Consider the following 14,580-nt stretch of genomic DNA (forward strand, 5'->3'; position numbering starts at 1 on the left):
AGAAAGGAGCGCTGGGTCCTGCCTCCCAGGCAGCCTGCCACGAGGCCAGGCGCCCGAGACCCAGGACCCAGGACAGTGTGCAAGTTCCAAGTCTTACAGACTGGCTACTGGCATGGCTGTCTGCAAATACACACGCACCCGCGTGTCTTCCTTCTGGAGAGAAGTGGAAAGATGTCTGGAATCTGCAAGCCTCAAGTTCAGCTTCCGGATGGAGGGCAGGGCCCAGGCATCTGATAGACATGAAACCCCACCTCGTCTTCAAACTGGGATGGAAAGAACCGGGTGGAATCATTCCATGGGGCCCTCATGCTTTCAAGAACTTCAAAGGCCTTCCCATCTCCCTTCATTCACTGCGCCTCAAGCTCTCCTGTGTACCACGTGGCTGACAAGCACCTGGGAGGCAGGTACCATCTACTCCTCTGTGTCACCGAGGGGGCCAGGGAAGCTGAGGTGGGTGGGGATTCAGCCCCAGTGACGAGAGCAATCAGGCCAGACACTCTTCTGGCAGTCTAGAAGACTCTGCCTCCCAGGGCAGGGGTGGGGCTTCCATCCCTGGTTGGGGAGCTGAGATCCCACGTGCCTCTCGGCCAAAAAACCAAAACATAAAACAGAAGCAAGATTGTAACAAATTCAATAAAGGCTTTTAAGAAATGATCCACATTAAAAAAAAGTCTTTTGAAAGAAACCAGGGGCAGGGCTGGGGTTCAAATGGAGACATCATCTACATGCCGTAAGATATTAGAAGTAAGCCTCGGTGCCTTTTTACAAATGTGCATCCACCGTTCAAGACACAGAATGCTTCAGTCCTGCTAGATGGTTCCCTAGTGGCCCCACCCAGCCAGTAGCCCTCTTTCAGGGGGACCCCCTCACCGCCTTCCCTCACCTGCCTTCCCTCACTGTGGCCTGGGTTTGCCGGCTGTGATCATGACATAAATGAAACCATAGGAAATGTACATGGACATGCTGTAAACCTCAGCCTTACGTCTGAGATTTAACCACGCTGTGTGCAGTTATGGTTTCTTTTTCATGGCTGTGTAATGGTCCATCAGATGCCACCATCAGACTTGGCTTATCCGGTCACTGTGCCACACTGCCTCCGTTTTTCAGGAAGACAGCCATCTGAGGTGGAATTTGTGCCTCAGAGAGGCCCTTCTCTAAGAGAAGACAGTCTCTCCCCACTTGTCACATGGCATACAGCAGAGAGCAGGGCTCCAGCGACTTCCTTGCCAAAAGGAGAAGAAAAGATCTGGTCAGAAGAATCAACCAGAAACAGACCTCAGATAATCCTCCCTCTGAAACAGGGTACGTGTGGCTAATCCGCCTCTCTGCCAAGGCCCTGCCCAAGGAGACACGGGCAGGGGCCCGTCCGCCCTCTCTGCTTTGATTCCTCCAACTCACTCAGCAAAGACCCCCTTCACCTTATGCCAGTGCCTCAAAGAGCTGTGCCCCTCACTGAGCCCCGCAACCCCTGACACAGCATGCAAAGCTGGTTTCCACCTTTCTTTCAGCCAACTTGAAATCCAAGTGCAAACTTCCCCTTGAAGACAGTGGGGCCCCTGGAACCCCTGGCCAGGGGCAGAGACTTAACATTAATGCCTGATTGACAGATGGCTTCTTTATTTACACTCATCGCCAGGAGCTTTCACTTCAGTGCCTTGTCCCCGGGGGCGGGTACACTTGATCAGAGGCTCCTGCCAACCCCGGGCATTAATGACCTCCTCCTTTCTCCACGGCAACAGAGATGAGGTCACGGGTTGTGGATTTCACACCCGGAGCCCACCTTCTCAGGATCACGCAGGTAAACAGCCCCTTTTTGTGGTCTTTACAATACCTTTCGTAAGCACTGCAGACGTCAAGGCTTCCCCTACCCCGCCCCGCACTCATTTAACAGTCCACCTTTCTCAGCATGCCCAGGCAGGTTTGTTTTGATAAGGACCTTTATAAATCCTGAGCTTTTGCAGGCAACTTTCTTACCTTCAGAAAGCTCACTCAGGCATGGCTCAATTAAAATTCACGTAGAAGCACTGCCTTTTAGAAACGTATCTTAGTAACTGAAACAGGCCCAAGTGAGAAAATTCTCTTTTTCCCTCAAAACCTCAGGTCAGGACACACAGACGACCCAAAACGCCAGCTCAGGAAAAGCAATCTCTCTGCTTCCTGTAGTGTCCTCTCTACCTTGGATATATTTCTCTGCAGAAGAAAACAGCACTCAAAGTCTACGGCACAGAACTTCAGATCTAAATGCCAGTTTGTAAGAGATGCAAGGGACAGAAGACTAAACACCACCCCAGGCACACTGCTGGCAAAGCTCATCACACAGAGGCCAGTGCAAGAAAAACGGCCTGCTGCTTCAACAAAGGCAAGAAGACAGACTGGTGGGGATTTCTACAAAATGAGAGAGATCTGATGGCCATGCCAATGATTTACAGTGTTAGGATCTCCTCTGGATCTTGGTTCAAACAAATTAACCATGAAAAGACACTTGTGAGACACAGTAAGTTTAAACACTGGACATTTGAAATTAAGTATTATGGCTTTGGAGGCTTCCCAGGTGGCACGACCGGTAAAGAACCCGCCTGCCAATGCAGGAGACTTAAGAGATGTGGCTTCGATCCCTGGGTCAGGAAGATCCCCTGGAGGAGGTCATGGCAACCCACTCCAGTACTCTTGCCTGGAGAACCCCATGGACAGAGGAGCCTGGCAGGCTACAGTCCATGCGGTCACAAAGAGTAGGCCACGACTGAGTCAACTTAGCACGCAATACAGCTTTTTAGGTTTGGTGATGGTATTAGATTTTTCTCAGGAGCCCTTATATTTGAGAGCTACATGCTAATCTGTCAATCAATAAAATATTCTATCATCTGCAGTGTGATTTAAAGCAAGCAGAAGTGGAGACGCGGAGCACACACGGGGGTGGGGGAGACTGGCCTTCAGTAGGTAACCGTTGAAACTGGGTGCTGGGAACGCACAGCTAATGCTACCATTGTCTCTACTTTTCCACATTTTGGACAAAGTTTCGGAAAATGTCACAGGCCGTTCCTCTTGCTTTGGGGGAACCCGCCGCGGGCTTTCCTCCAGGCAGGAAAGTTGATGCAGCCCAGGAAGAGCCCCAGGGCGAGTCTTGCCTTCTTCCCTGAGCTCGGTTTGGGAACAATCAGTAAAACCCAACCTCGCACCAGCCCAGGGAAGCCGGGCCTGGCCGGAGCTCTGGGGCGCCTGTGGCTGTTTCCTGTGCTGGGGAGGGAGGGAGAGAGGAAGTCCCTTTGTGGGGGGAAGCCACAAGACATCCACCACGCTGCACTTCCCAAGGCTGCCGCTTCCTGGCAGGCTCAGGGGTCCCGCAGCGCCGGGGCAGGACACCTGAGAAGGCCCCGCCTCTCTGAGGAGCCGCCTCAGGGAACCTTGCAGCCTGAGGGTCTGGACAACTGAGAAAGCTTTTGCCGCTGGCCTAGTTCTTCGGCTGAGGCAGGGGCCCATGCCCCGGGCAAGCTTTTCATCAGAACTGATCCCTACAGAGGGCTGCCCCGGTGGCTCAGGGGTGCAGAATCCACCTGCCAATGCAGGAGGCAAGGGTTCGATCCCTGAGTCGGGAAAATCCCCTAGAGGAGAGCATGGCAACTCACTCCAGGATTCTCACCTGAGAAATCCCATGGACAGAGGAGCCTGGTGGGTTCCAGTCCATGGGATCACAGAGCGCTGGACACAACTGAGCGTGCAGGTGGATCGCACGTAAGTTGGATATCATGCTATGATGCCGACTGAAGCCCCGCGGCCAGTGACTCATCTCCAAAAAGCATCTTCTCTTAAGGCTTAGGATTCCTCAAAGGCCAAGGCAGAGACTCTCCCCTCCAAGGACCCAATGCTCTCAAGAAGTTGGGTGAGCCAGACAGTTTCTCAGACCCTACCACCCTGCTCCCAGCCTGCCGTGCGACCTTCACGCAGCCCTAGTGCCCACGCTCAATCACACTGCCTTGCGGGAACCTGCCATCACCACCCCCATTTCACAGATGAGAAAACGCAAGCGGAGAGGATCAAAATCACCTGCCTGGAGGCAAACCACTAAGAAGGAATTATGCAACTTTTCATCCATTTATAAGGCAATGATTTATTGTGTGCTTGCTAATGCCAGGTACTTCAACTTGGCCAAGGTCAAGCAAGTAAGAGACAACTAAGGCAGAATTTCAAGCCAGGACTTCCTGACTTCAGTCCTGTTGCTCTGGCTCATTAAGCCTATGGCCGTGGAGCTGCGGGGACACGTGCCCCGGAAGGCATGCCCAACAGTTCACTGGGCTGCATAAAGAAATACAGAAACAGCAGAACTCCCGTTTATACTCTGTCCTTCCCCACCTGGGTTTCTGCTGCATATTGTATGAGTATAATCCCATTAGGAGAGCAGTGAACATTCCACTGATAATTATATAGATATCAAAACATCATGGGTGAATGCACCCCATGTTGGCATTAAGGGTACCCAGGAAAGCTGGGGTCAGTGAGATTCAGGCTGAGCTGTAGTGCTGAGGACAGGGACTTAGGGCCCCAGCTGCCTGGGCTCGAAGCCTGTCCTGCCATGTACTTCTTGTGACTCTCAGCAAGAGTGAACTGACCCCCAAGAATTCTGGCTTCATGGGTCCTGGGTATGCCTGAAAGATTCTAGTCTGTAGCCAGGATTAAGGACCACTGGCCACCAATGCTACATTTCTCAAATGTATTCAATCCCATCCTCTCACAGGACGAAAAAGCCTTGGGAGCCAACTCAAATAACACAGCATTAAGATTTTAAGAGCCTCTACTTCTGATCAAGGGCTTCCTTGGGAGGTCAGTGGTAAAGAATCTGCCTGCCAACCGCAGGAGACAGGGATTCTATCCCTGGGTCCGGAAGATCCCCTGGAGAAGGAAATGGCAATCCGCTCCAGTATCCTTGCCTGGGAAATCCCAGGGACAGAGGAGCCTGGCGGGCTACAGTCCCTGGGGTCACAAAGAGTCGGACACGATTGAGCAACTAAAACTACTTCTGATCAAAAGCTGAGGGCACCTTAAGAACAGACAGCCTTTAATTTGGAAGCTGGGATGACATGTGTTCAATAGTAAAGAATGATTCGGACAACCTTCTCCCTAGTTCTTTCTCCTCCCTTGACAAGGCCCCTGCTCAACTCAGCCCTCATTTCACCTCTCCAGCTGCACCTGGAGACACTATTTGTACAAAGCAGGCTTATTAAGGCTTGTCCTTAACTCGACACAGACGGCAACGTCTCTGAATGTCACATGTGTTTAGCGAACTTGCTGGCTTAGAGCAAAGCTCTATTTTTAGTAAGCACCAAAAAAAAAAATAAAAAAGCCCATGATACTACATATCAGCACCTCACCTGTCCCTATTTGTTTACCAGGCTGTGTCCCACATTGGCCTGGGGGCCAGACAAGGGTAAGACCACATTTCATTCATCTCTGTACTCCCACTGGGCCTGGCACAAAACCAGCATTCAATGAGTGTTTGCTGAAAGAATGAGGCTTTAATTGTGCCCTGTGAATGGGCGGAGAGCAGGTGGCCCTGAGCTGAAGTGCAGGTGACATTAGAGAATGGGCTACAGCAGGGTCTGTGACCCTCTGTGACTCTACCTGAAAATGGTATAAAGGTGAGGCACCTGCAATGCAGGAGACCCGGGTTCGATTCCTAGGTCAGGAAGATCCGCTGGAGAAGGGATAGGCTACCCACTCCAGTATTCTTGGGCTTCCCTTGTGGCTCAGCTGGTAAAGAATCTGCCTGCAAAGTGGGAGACCTGAGTTCAATCCCTGGGTTGGAAAGATCCCTGGAGAAGGGAAAGGCTACCGGCTCCAGTATTCTGTCCTGGAGAATCCCATGGGCTGTGTAGTCCCTGGGGTCCCGAAGAGTCGGACACGACTGAGCGCCTTGCACCCCAGGGTTTTCAGGTGCAGAAGGGACGCACACGTGCAAATGTGCTTCTGCAGCACATGGGGCCTGAGGCTTTCATCAGCCTTTCAGAGGTCTGTGACCCAAAGGAGTTTGAGGATCAGCAGAACAAACTCTAAGCAACGGTCAGGAGTCCATTTTCCTTTCTGAAAGGTCAGAGTTAACGCCAGATGCATCCGCTCACCAGAGGAGGGACACACCAGACTCACTGAGGCAGACTAGAAGCAAGCCCTCCCAGCACGGCCCAGAGAAGATCTGGCACCTCTGGAGGTGACTGGGGATCTCCAGAGTCCATCCGTCTTTCCCAGTGTATTACAAGCTGGAAGAAGTAAGAATGCATTGAATTCACAGGCACATACAAAGAAATTAAACTTCTGATCTGTCTACCAACAGCCACCACGCCTCTTCCCTCCAAGGTGGGCTCATAGCCCTAGCCAGGACTACCATAGCCCTGTCTGTGTTCTATCTATTACTATGTATTTAGCTCTTTCCCTCAAAAGAAAATAAGGGTTTACTTTGCATGCCTCTAAGAAAAGAAATCTGAAAACTCAGAAAGGTGAAGTGGATGATTTCCTAGGAAGATAAAGTTTACCAAACTGGCTCTAGTCAAAATAGAGAATGGATACAGCCCAGTTCCCATAGACACAATCGAGAAAGTTATCACAGAACAAGACTATAAAAAGGCACCAGGTCCGGGCGGCTTCACAGGGGAATCCTATCACAGCGTGAGAAACTGGATAGTCCCAATAATACACACATTGTTCCTGAACATAGAGAAGGAAAGACATTTACACTTGCCAGCGCACCAAAAAGGACATTACAAACATCACCCGTGGCGTAATTGCTAAGCCGTGTCCGACTCTTGCAACGCCATGGACTGTAGCCTGCCAGGCTTCTCCATCCATGAGATTTTCCAGACAAGAATATTGGAGTCAGTTGCCGTTTCCTTCTCCAGGGGATCTTCCCTGATCCACGGATCAAACCCAGGTCTCCTGCATTGCAGGCAGATTCTTTACCGGCCACCAGGTGAACACTGCTAAAAGAAATCTTAAAAATATATTATCCAGTAGATGCCAGGCCCACCACCATATGAAAATAATACACAGTGACCAAGTGGGGTTAATACCAGGAACGTTTCAATATTAGGAAATCTATTAATATAAATGATCTTAGAATAAAATATTTCTCCATAGATGCTAAAAAGTCTGTTCAGTTCGGTTCAGTTCAGTCGCTCAGTCGTGTCTGACTCTTTGTGACCCCATGAATCGCAGCATGCCAGGCCTCCCTGTCCATCACCAACTCCCAGAGTTCACTCAAACTCACATCCATCAGGTCAGTGATGCCATCCAGCCATCTCATCCTCTGTCGTCCCCTTCTCCTAACTCAACTCCCATTCCTAATCAAAACTCTCATGAAAATAGAAATGGATGGATACTTCCCTAACATAAATACATATGCCTCAATTCTAAAGCTAACACTGAAGATTTTCCTGCCTGGGTCAGAAACAAGGCAAGGATGCCTACTTTCCACTACCACGTAGATCCTACTGGAGGCATCAGTTGATGCAATTAGACAAGAAAAACACTAACTGGCTGAGGGCAGGGACTGGGTCTCGTTTTCTATCACGTCCCCAGGATCTAACACCATTGGAGCTCAACAGCTAGATGGATGAGTAAGTGAATAATGACTCACATGAACTGAGAACCTCTATTAACGAAATCAAAGGTTTAATAAAAAGCTAGGGACAAATCACACTGTGTTAACTGATTTGAATGGGTTAAGCCATTCAAGGCAGACAATCCTATGAGGTAAGGACTATCAGTCAGTTATGTGACAGCTGAGCAAACAGAGGTCCAGAGAGAGTAAATGACTCGCCCAAGATCATCTTGTCAGTAATGTTTTAAACTCCAGTCTTGCATGGTGCCAAGCCCCTAACTGCTTTGTGCATGTCTCTCATCAAGTGAGGGGTCGAGAAACTCACACAGTAGATCAGAAACAGGCTCGGGAGCAGGACGGCCAGGTTCATGTTTCAGCTCTGCCGTGTACCAGCTCTGCTTTCTGGGGAAAGTTCCCTCACCTCTCTGTACCTCATCAACCCCTCTACAAAACGAAGGTGACAACCTTCTATGAAGTGTGTACCTTCTATGGTTGGAGGGGTACTACACGGGCTAATCACAGCTGCCACATGCTCAGGTTCCACAAAATAAGCATCGGACTCCCCCCAACTCCCTACATGCCATCATCCGTTCCTGACAATGTCTGTCCCAGGAGCAACCCTCTTCCTTCCTTGGTCTTTTGCCAAGCCAGTTGCCCAGAGTTAAAGAGAATACCTCACGTGTATCACCAACATAGTGTCATGTGAGACAAAGCCCATTAGTAAGACACGGGCTAGTGTTGACCCTTGGGGAGTTCCATCATGCGGAAGCAGAGAAAAGTGCCTGCTATTAACATATGGGTGAGCCCGAGCCCGACCCACATCTGGAACAGCTCGCTTCAGCCTCTCAGAGCTCACGACATCCCTTCTCTTCCTGAGCCATGACATTTCTGCCCTGGTGCCTTCCCAGCAAGACGTGATTCCAGATTCCAGAGCATAATTCCTCATCCTTAAGTTGGGCTGCACGTTTGGCACGGAGTAACTTTATGGTGGAGGAACCTGCCAAAGGCTATCTTGGCCAGGTGATCTAGGCTATCATCAGTAACGTAACTCATGTTGATGGTAGGTACCCATGATGTGACGTGATGGAAACGGTCACTTTATCTCTGCGGTCTTCCTCCCCCAAAACCCATGGCCCTGTCCAACCATGAGAAACACCTAAGACCCCACTGAGAGGACATTCTACAATGTACCTAGTCAGTATTCCTCAAAACTGTCAAGCTCATTTAAGAAAAAAAGGGACAATCTGAACAAAGTATGGACTTAGCTTCATAAAACTGTATCATAATATTGGCTCACTAATTATAACAAATGCATCCTGCTAATGAAAGATGTTCCTCCTATGGGGAGCTGTATATACAAGAGCTTGCCGTATGTACTCTCTTTACAGTTTTTCTGTAAATTTAAGACTGTTTCCAAAAATACAGTTTATTTTTTAAAAGATAGATTCTGGGGCCTTCACCGTGGTCATTTAGACACCCATCTGGCGGCCACCAAGCACCCCTTTGCCAAGAAAAACTATAAAAAGCACCTCCCATCAGATTTGGCTTGGAAACTATTTCCCCGGAAATCTCCCTGCTGCAGGAAAAAAAAAAAAAAAAATCCGTTGATTGTGAATCTTGGAGGGGTGTAAGTATTCCCTCCAAACATGACTTTAATCTTAACGAAGAGCAAGACCACGGATGCTAGAGGGATCGTTTACAGATTCTTAATTGTATCTTTTCAAAGCAAAGGATGGCCTCCAGATTGCAACTCAAGAAGACTGGTTTCTTTGGCTGGCTAATTATTTCCATCTCCAGCCAAAACAGAGAATGGTTACTAACTACCATCTTCACTTGGTATCCGATCGAAGGGCATCTCTGAAGTCAAAGCAAGCCCCTCACCTAAGGAGTTTCACCTGAAGATGCTGCGGAGGAAAAGTTGAAATTTCTTTGCCTCACACAGCATCTCTGGGAAACAGCAAACTCAGGAGAGTCCGGAAAGGGCCTCCTACACACACCAGCCAGCACAACCCCTTCCTGCTCCCCCGAAGCAGCCAAGCCCAAGTGCATCTGGAAGTCACCAACAGGCCTGCCCCCAAGGCTTCAACAAGCACTGGCTGGGCTAGGCTGTCAAAATCAGGAAGCCTGGTTGGGTTCTTCTGTTTTTCTTCCAAGACAACCTGCTAACCAGAAAAATACAGTGAGGCTGGGTGTGCGACGGCCTCCTCTGACCAAGGCTCCTGTTAAACACGTGAAATGACGGCCCAGCACGGGGAAATCCCCAGCCCCCAGCGCAGAGCGCACTTGCAGTAGGGACTGACAGGTCGCTGAGGCAGGAATAAGCCTGCACCTTCCTGAAACCACAGGCGGGCACCCTCCAAGTCCCCACAGTCTGGATGCCTGTGGGGCGGCGCGGGGCGGGGCGGGGGGACCCACTTAATAAAGCTCAGTCTGAAGCATGTGAGGTGACGTGCAAACGGCAGCGGCAGAACTCAGGGAGGAAATGGGCCAGCCGCCTAAGACGAGGGCAAACCACCCCCTAGCATTAGATACAGACAACCTCTTCCTTAGAGTCAGCGCAAAGTCCCCAACAACGCTCGAGCACGGTGGGGCTCGGAGGTGGGCGGATCCGCTTCACCAGCCCTCTTTTTGCACCAGTCCCGGCCGAAAAACTCCATCCTTCGGCTTCCTCACCTCCTCCCTCCAAAGGCAAAACTCATAGCTTCCACCGCACACTGATGACCAGCAGCGGGCAAGGGACCAGCTGAGACCCCCCCCCCCCCAACCCCCGCTCCCTTTTGCTTCACTACCAGGGACCCTCGGGAGAAGTAACTGGAAACTGGGGCCCCACCAGGCAGAGTGAGCCTGGTGCCCTCTAAAGGCGGCTGCACTCTCCGACGGCTCCCGCCCTCCCTCTCACCTGGGGAGAGGCCCCCCGCCAAGTTCAGGCCCCCCGGGAAATGTGACGCGTGGGGCAAAGGGGCCCCACCCGCGCCACTGCCCAGGCCCCAGCCCCAGCCCAGGCTCGGGGGCCAGGCCGGGGCGAGCCTCCACCGACCTTCGATGGGATTCAAATAGTCATAATCGAAGAGGATAGAGAAGTCGAACTCGTCTTGGGGGCTGCCCCCAGGCTCGTGGCCCGGGGCGTCCCCGCCGTCGGGGTCGGGCTGCGGCTCCGGGGCGTCCATGGCGCGCGGAGGGGCGGCGGGCCGGGGGCGGAGGCGGGCTCGGTGGGCTCCCGGGCCCCTCGCCGGCGAGGGCGAAGGGAGCGGGAAGCGGGGCGGAGCGGCGGGGTCACTGTCCCCGCGGGGACACACGCGGGGTCCGGGGATGGCGCGCCCGGGGGAGCTGAGCGGCGGCGGCGCGCGCTTCCTGCTCCGCAGGCACCTGTCGCAGCCCGGGGAGGGGAGGCGGGGACAGCGCGGCCCGGCCGGCGGGGCGGGGCGACACCCCGGGACCGGGAGGGCGGGGCGGCCGGGAGGAAGCGGGCCGCCCCGGTCCCGGCCGCCCCGCCCGGCGCCGCGCGTAGCCACCCGCCCGGCCTCAGCGCTGCGCCCCTGCCGGACCCCTGCCGGACCCCTGCCGGACCCCTGCCGGACCCCTGCCGGACCCCTGCCGGACCCCTGCCGGACCCCTGCAGGACCCCTGCCGGACCCCTGCCGGACCCCTGCAGGACCCAGCATCCGGATGAGAAAGCCCCTTGTCTTTTTGCCCTGGGCGACCGGCTGACACCAACAAGGCGGGGGCCGGGGCGCGGGGCGCGGCGCACCCACTGCCTTCTCCTGCAGACCGGAGCCTCTGTGAGCCCGCAGCTGTGGCTCGATTGCCGCCTCCATCAGTCACATCCAGGACTCGGCGAAGAATCCCAGAGACCGGCAAGGCGCAAGTCCTACCTGCCTTTCCATCTACACCTCTTGGCCACCTGACATCTCCAGGGACCAGCAGGCACCAGACACTCTCGCCCGGGGACGTTTAGGTCCTGGTGGGGGAAGAGTCAGGACCCAGATAAACTCCAGAACAAAGAGCATCCCCCTGGGCTGCCCCGAGAGTGCTCACCAGAGATGTAGGGGAAAGGCTGGGGGCTGGGGCGGCTTTGGTCCCCTTAGCGGTCAGGGGGCAAGGAGGGGCTCTGGCAAGATGGCATTCGGAGGAACCTGACTGCTGTGCAGACCTGCAGGAACAGTGCTTCGGAGGTGAGAACCAAAACCAAGAGAGGCAGAAGCAGCTCAGTGTGGCAGAGCAGGTCAGAGGGCAGTGCCGGTGGAAAGGGCAGCTGGGGCCCAGTACACCTGGATGCTTGATCAAAACGCAGATCCCCAGGCCCCGCACTGGAGCTTGAGTACGTAAGTCTGGAGTAGAGGCTCGAAGATGTGCATTTTTAGGCAAGCATCCAAGGTGAAAGCTGGGAACAGGTACACTTAGGGAACAGCGCATAAGAACCGACTCCCAACAACCCCCCCCCCCCCCCCCCGCCCGCCGGCCCCGCCATAAAACACTTCCAGAGGTCTTGCACCAAGTTAGCTCAAGTCAGAAAGCAGACTCACAGAGGTAAAGGAGACGCGACCAGCGGCCTCCACCTTTACAGCACATTGGCACCACCTGAGACGCTTTAAAAATGCCTGTTCCCAGGTTCCAATCCAAACCCATTGAAGGTGTTTTTTTTTTAATGACCTCAGATAATTCTAAAGGGCGGCCAGGGTTGAGAATTACTGGATCAGAAAAGGAAGTGGGAGAGGTTCAGGGGTTCCCTGAGAGCCACAGCTTGACCTGAGATGGGGACTGACTCAGATCCTTCCCCACGTGCCAGAGGGATGGAGAGGATGCCCTCTTGCAGGGGAGCCGTCCCGGTTCCATTAAGGGATTCGTGTGAAGCTGTCAATCATGCATTCCCCAGACCTTTACTGGGCACCTGCTAGGTGCCAGGCACAACTACAGACTCCGGGGTGCAGCTGTCGGCAGGACCGGGTCTCTGCCATCCTCATCCTGTTTACGTCCTGTTGGTAAAGAGATACAGCAATGAACAGGGTTTCCAAACTGCACTTAGACCAGTGACTCCTAACCCAACTTACACATTAGCCTCACCTGGAGAGCTGTTAAAAAAAATTCAAGAAGCTGGGTCCTAGAAGGGGCCAGTTACAATCAGAATGTTTGAGACTCAGGCATCAGTATTTTGTAAAAGCTCCCCAGATGCTTCCAGTGTGTGGCCTGGGGTAAGAATCACTCGTTTAGACACAAACTCCATTCCAGGGTCCTGAGCCTGGATCCAAGACTCATGCATTTCCAGTCTTGGGAAGCTCTTTCTGGTTGTCAGAACATTAAAAAAAAAAAAAAAATCCTCTTGTTTGTCTCTTAGGCATAAACATACACACACCAGGTGTATCCAGCAAGTACCCTAGGGGTGGCTGATAAATTTAGGTGGAGGAGGGGAGATGACCCAGGCTAGGACTACTGATAGCCCAAGCATCCAGAAGGAGGGGCCTTCCAGGTGGCAAAAGAATTTACCTGCCAATGCAGGAGACACAGGTTCGAACCCTCGGTGGGGAAGATCCCCTGGAGAAGGAAATAGAGCCCACTCTAGTATTCTTGCCTGGAGAATCTCATGGACAGAGGAGCCTGGTGGGCTACAGCCCATGGGGTTGCAAAAGAGTCGAACACGACCAAGCGACTAAACAAGACAGTGATCCAGAAAGAGATGGATGCTCTTGGGTCCCTGTGACAGGACTCAGAGTCCAGACCCTGAGATTCAGCCAGGGACAATCGAAGGAACCAACCCGTCCTTGTGCTACAGACCAGGAGCGGCTAGTGTCATCCTCACTGGTCCCTTTTCATCCCTCCAGCCATGATGACTAAATGCCTCTAATCTAGAGGACATCTGTTGATTCTGCCTACCTGGAGTCATTCCCCGCTTCTTCTGATAACAACACCCCAGTGTGTTCCTTTGGGAAACTACTCTTGATGATGCAATTTTGGTAAAATTATCAACCCAGTTGTCCCATAACTACCCTGGCGAAGAAGTGTACAAATGACCCAGGCTTGGCCAATCAGAGCATTTTATCTCCATTAGCCTGTGAGATCCACTCGGGCAGGGGTCATGATTGATTCATTCACAGCTTTATGTACAATGGGTGTGTGGATATGCAGATAGATAAATGAATGGATGGATGAGTGGATGTTTGGATGACAGATGGATGGATGGATGGGTGATGGATGGGTGGGTGGATGATGAAAGAGTGGATGGATGGATGATGGATGAATGGGTGGGTGGGTGGAAGAGTGAATGGATGGATGGATGGGTGATGGATGGATGGATGGATGGATGATGAAAGAGTGGATGGATGGATGATGGATGAATGGGTGGGTGGGTGGAAGAGTGAATGGATGGATGGATAAAAGAATCTGATTGTCCTTGTGTATATAAGATCCTTATATTTGTCTTTAAGGACCCTCCTCTCTAAGACTTAATCTGGCCACCCCATTGTTTGGGCAAGAATCTAAATTCTTACCCCCAACTGACATCCTCTTGAGATAGTCAATAATAAGATGACATAGTAAACGTAAAATCACCTTCCATTTGATAAACTGCCTTGTAAGAATGGTTCAGGACATGGCAACTAATACTCTCATTGCCTCAGTTGTTCCTCTGAACAGTAGAAATATTGTTTAAGTTTCTAGAATCTGGAATCTGCACCAAATCAGAGCTCTTAAAGGGAAGGGGTTCAGACTAGGTCCTGACCCAGAACAGAGTTTCTGCTAGAGCACAGGAGAGTGAGAGTTTTCTTCTCTAAAGGCCACTTTGAAGGTTGGGGCTTGGGTTGGGGGATGGCATATTTTCAATTCCAAAATAAATAATTTGTGCTGTTAGAAGCAAGGAGCATAATGCACGACCTTTATGCATTCAGAGGCCACTCCAGGAGTGTGGGGTGGGATGCAGGCCTCGACGGTGCAGCTCTGTCAACCTGCCCTCTGCCCCACTGCTGACCTTGTGGAGGCCCTGGCCTTTGAGCTTTCCTCCAGGCTCC

At 52.2% G+C, this 14,580-nt stretch overlaps 1 protein-coding gene across 3 annotated transcripts in view; it reads right to left on the reverse strand.

The window, feature by feature from the left end:
* NFATC2 (nuclear factor of activated T cells 2) overlaps positions 1–14,580 on the reverse strand; it is a 157,025-nt gene that overhangs the window by 129,602 nt on the left and 12,843 nt on the right. For 2 of the 3 annotated variants that reach the window (XM_052650753.1, XM_052650754.1), the window contains exon 1: positions 10,620–10,749. The exons of the other annotated variant lie outside the window; for it this stretch is intronic. In XM_052650753.1, the coding sequence (XP_052506713.1) occupies positions 10,620–10,749 (130 nt within the window). Of the gene's footprint in view, positions 1–10,619; positions 10,750–14,580 lie in introns of those variants that run through there. 3 annotated transcript variants of the gene reach the window in all.

Source organism: Budorcas taxicolor, chromosome 13 (assembly GCF_023091745.1).
Source record: "Budorcas taxicolor isolate Tak-1 chromosome 13, Takin1.1, whole genome shotgun sequence".
In the NCBI taxonomy this organism is placed as follows: Eukaryota; Metazoa; Chordata; class Mammalia; order Artiodactyla; family Bovidae; genus Budorcas; species Budorcas taxicolor.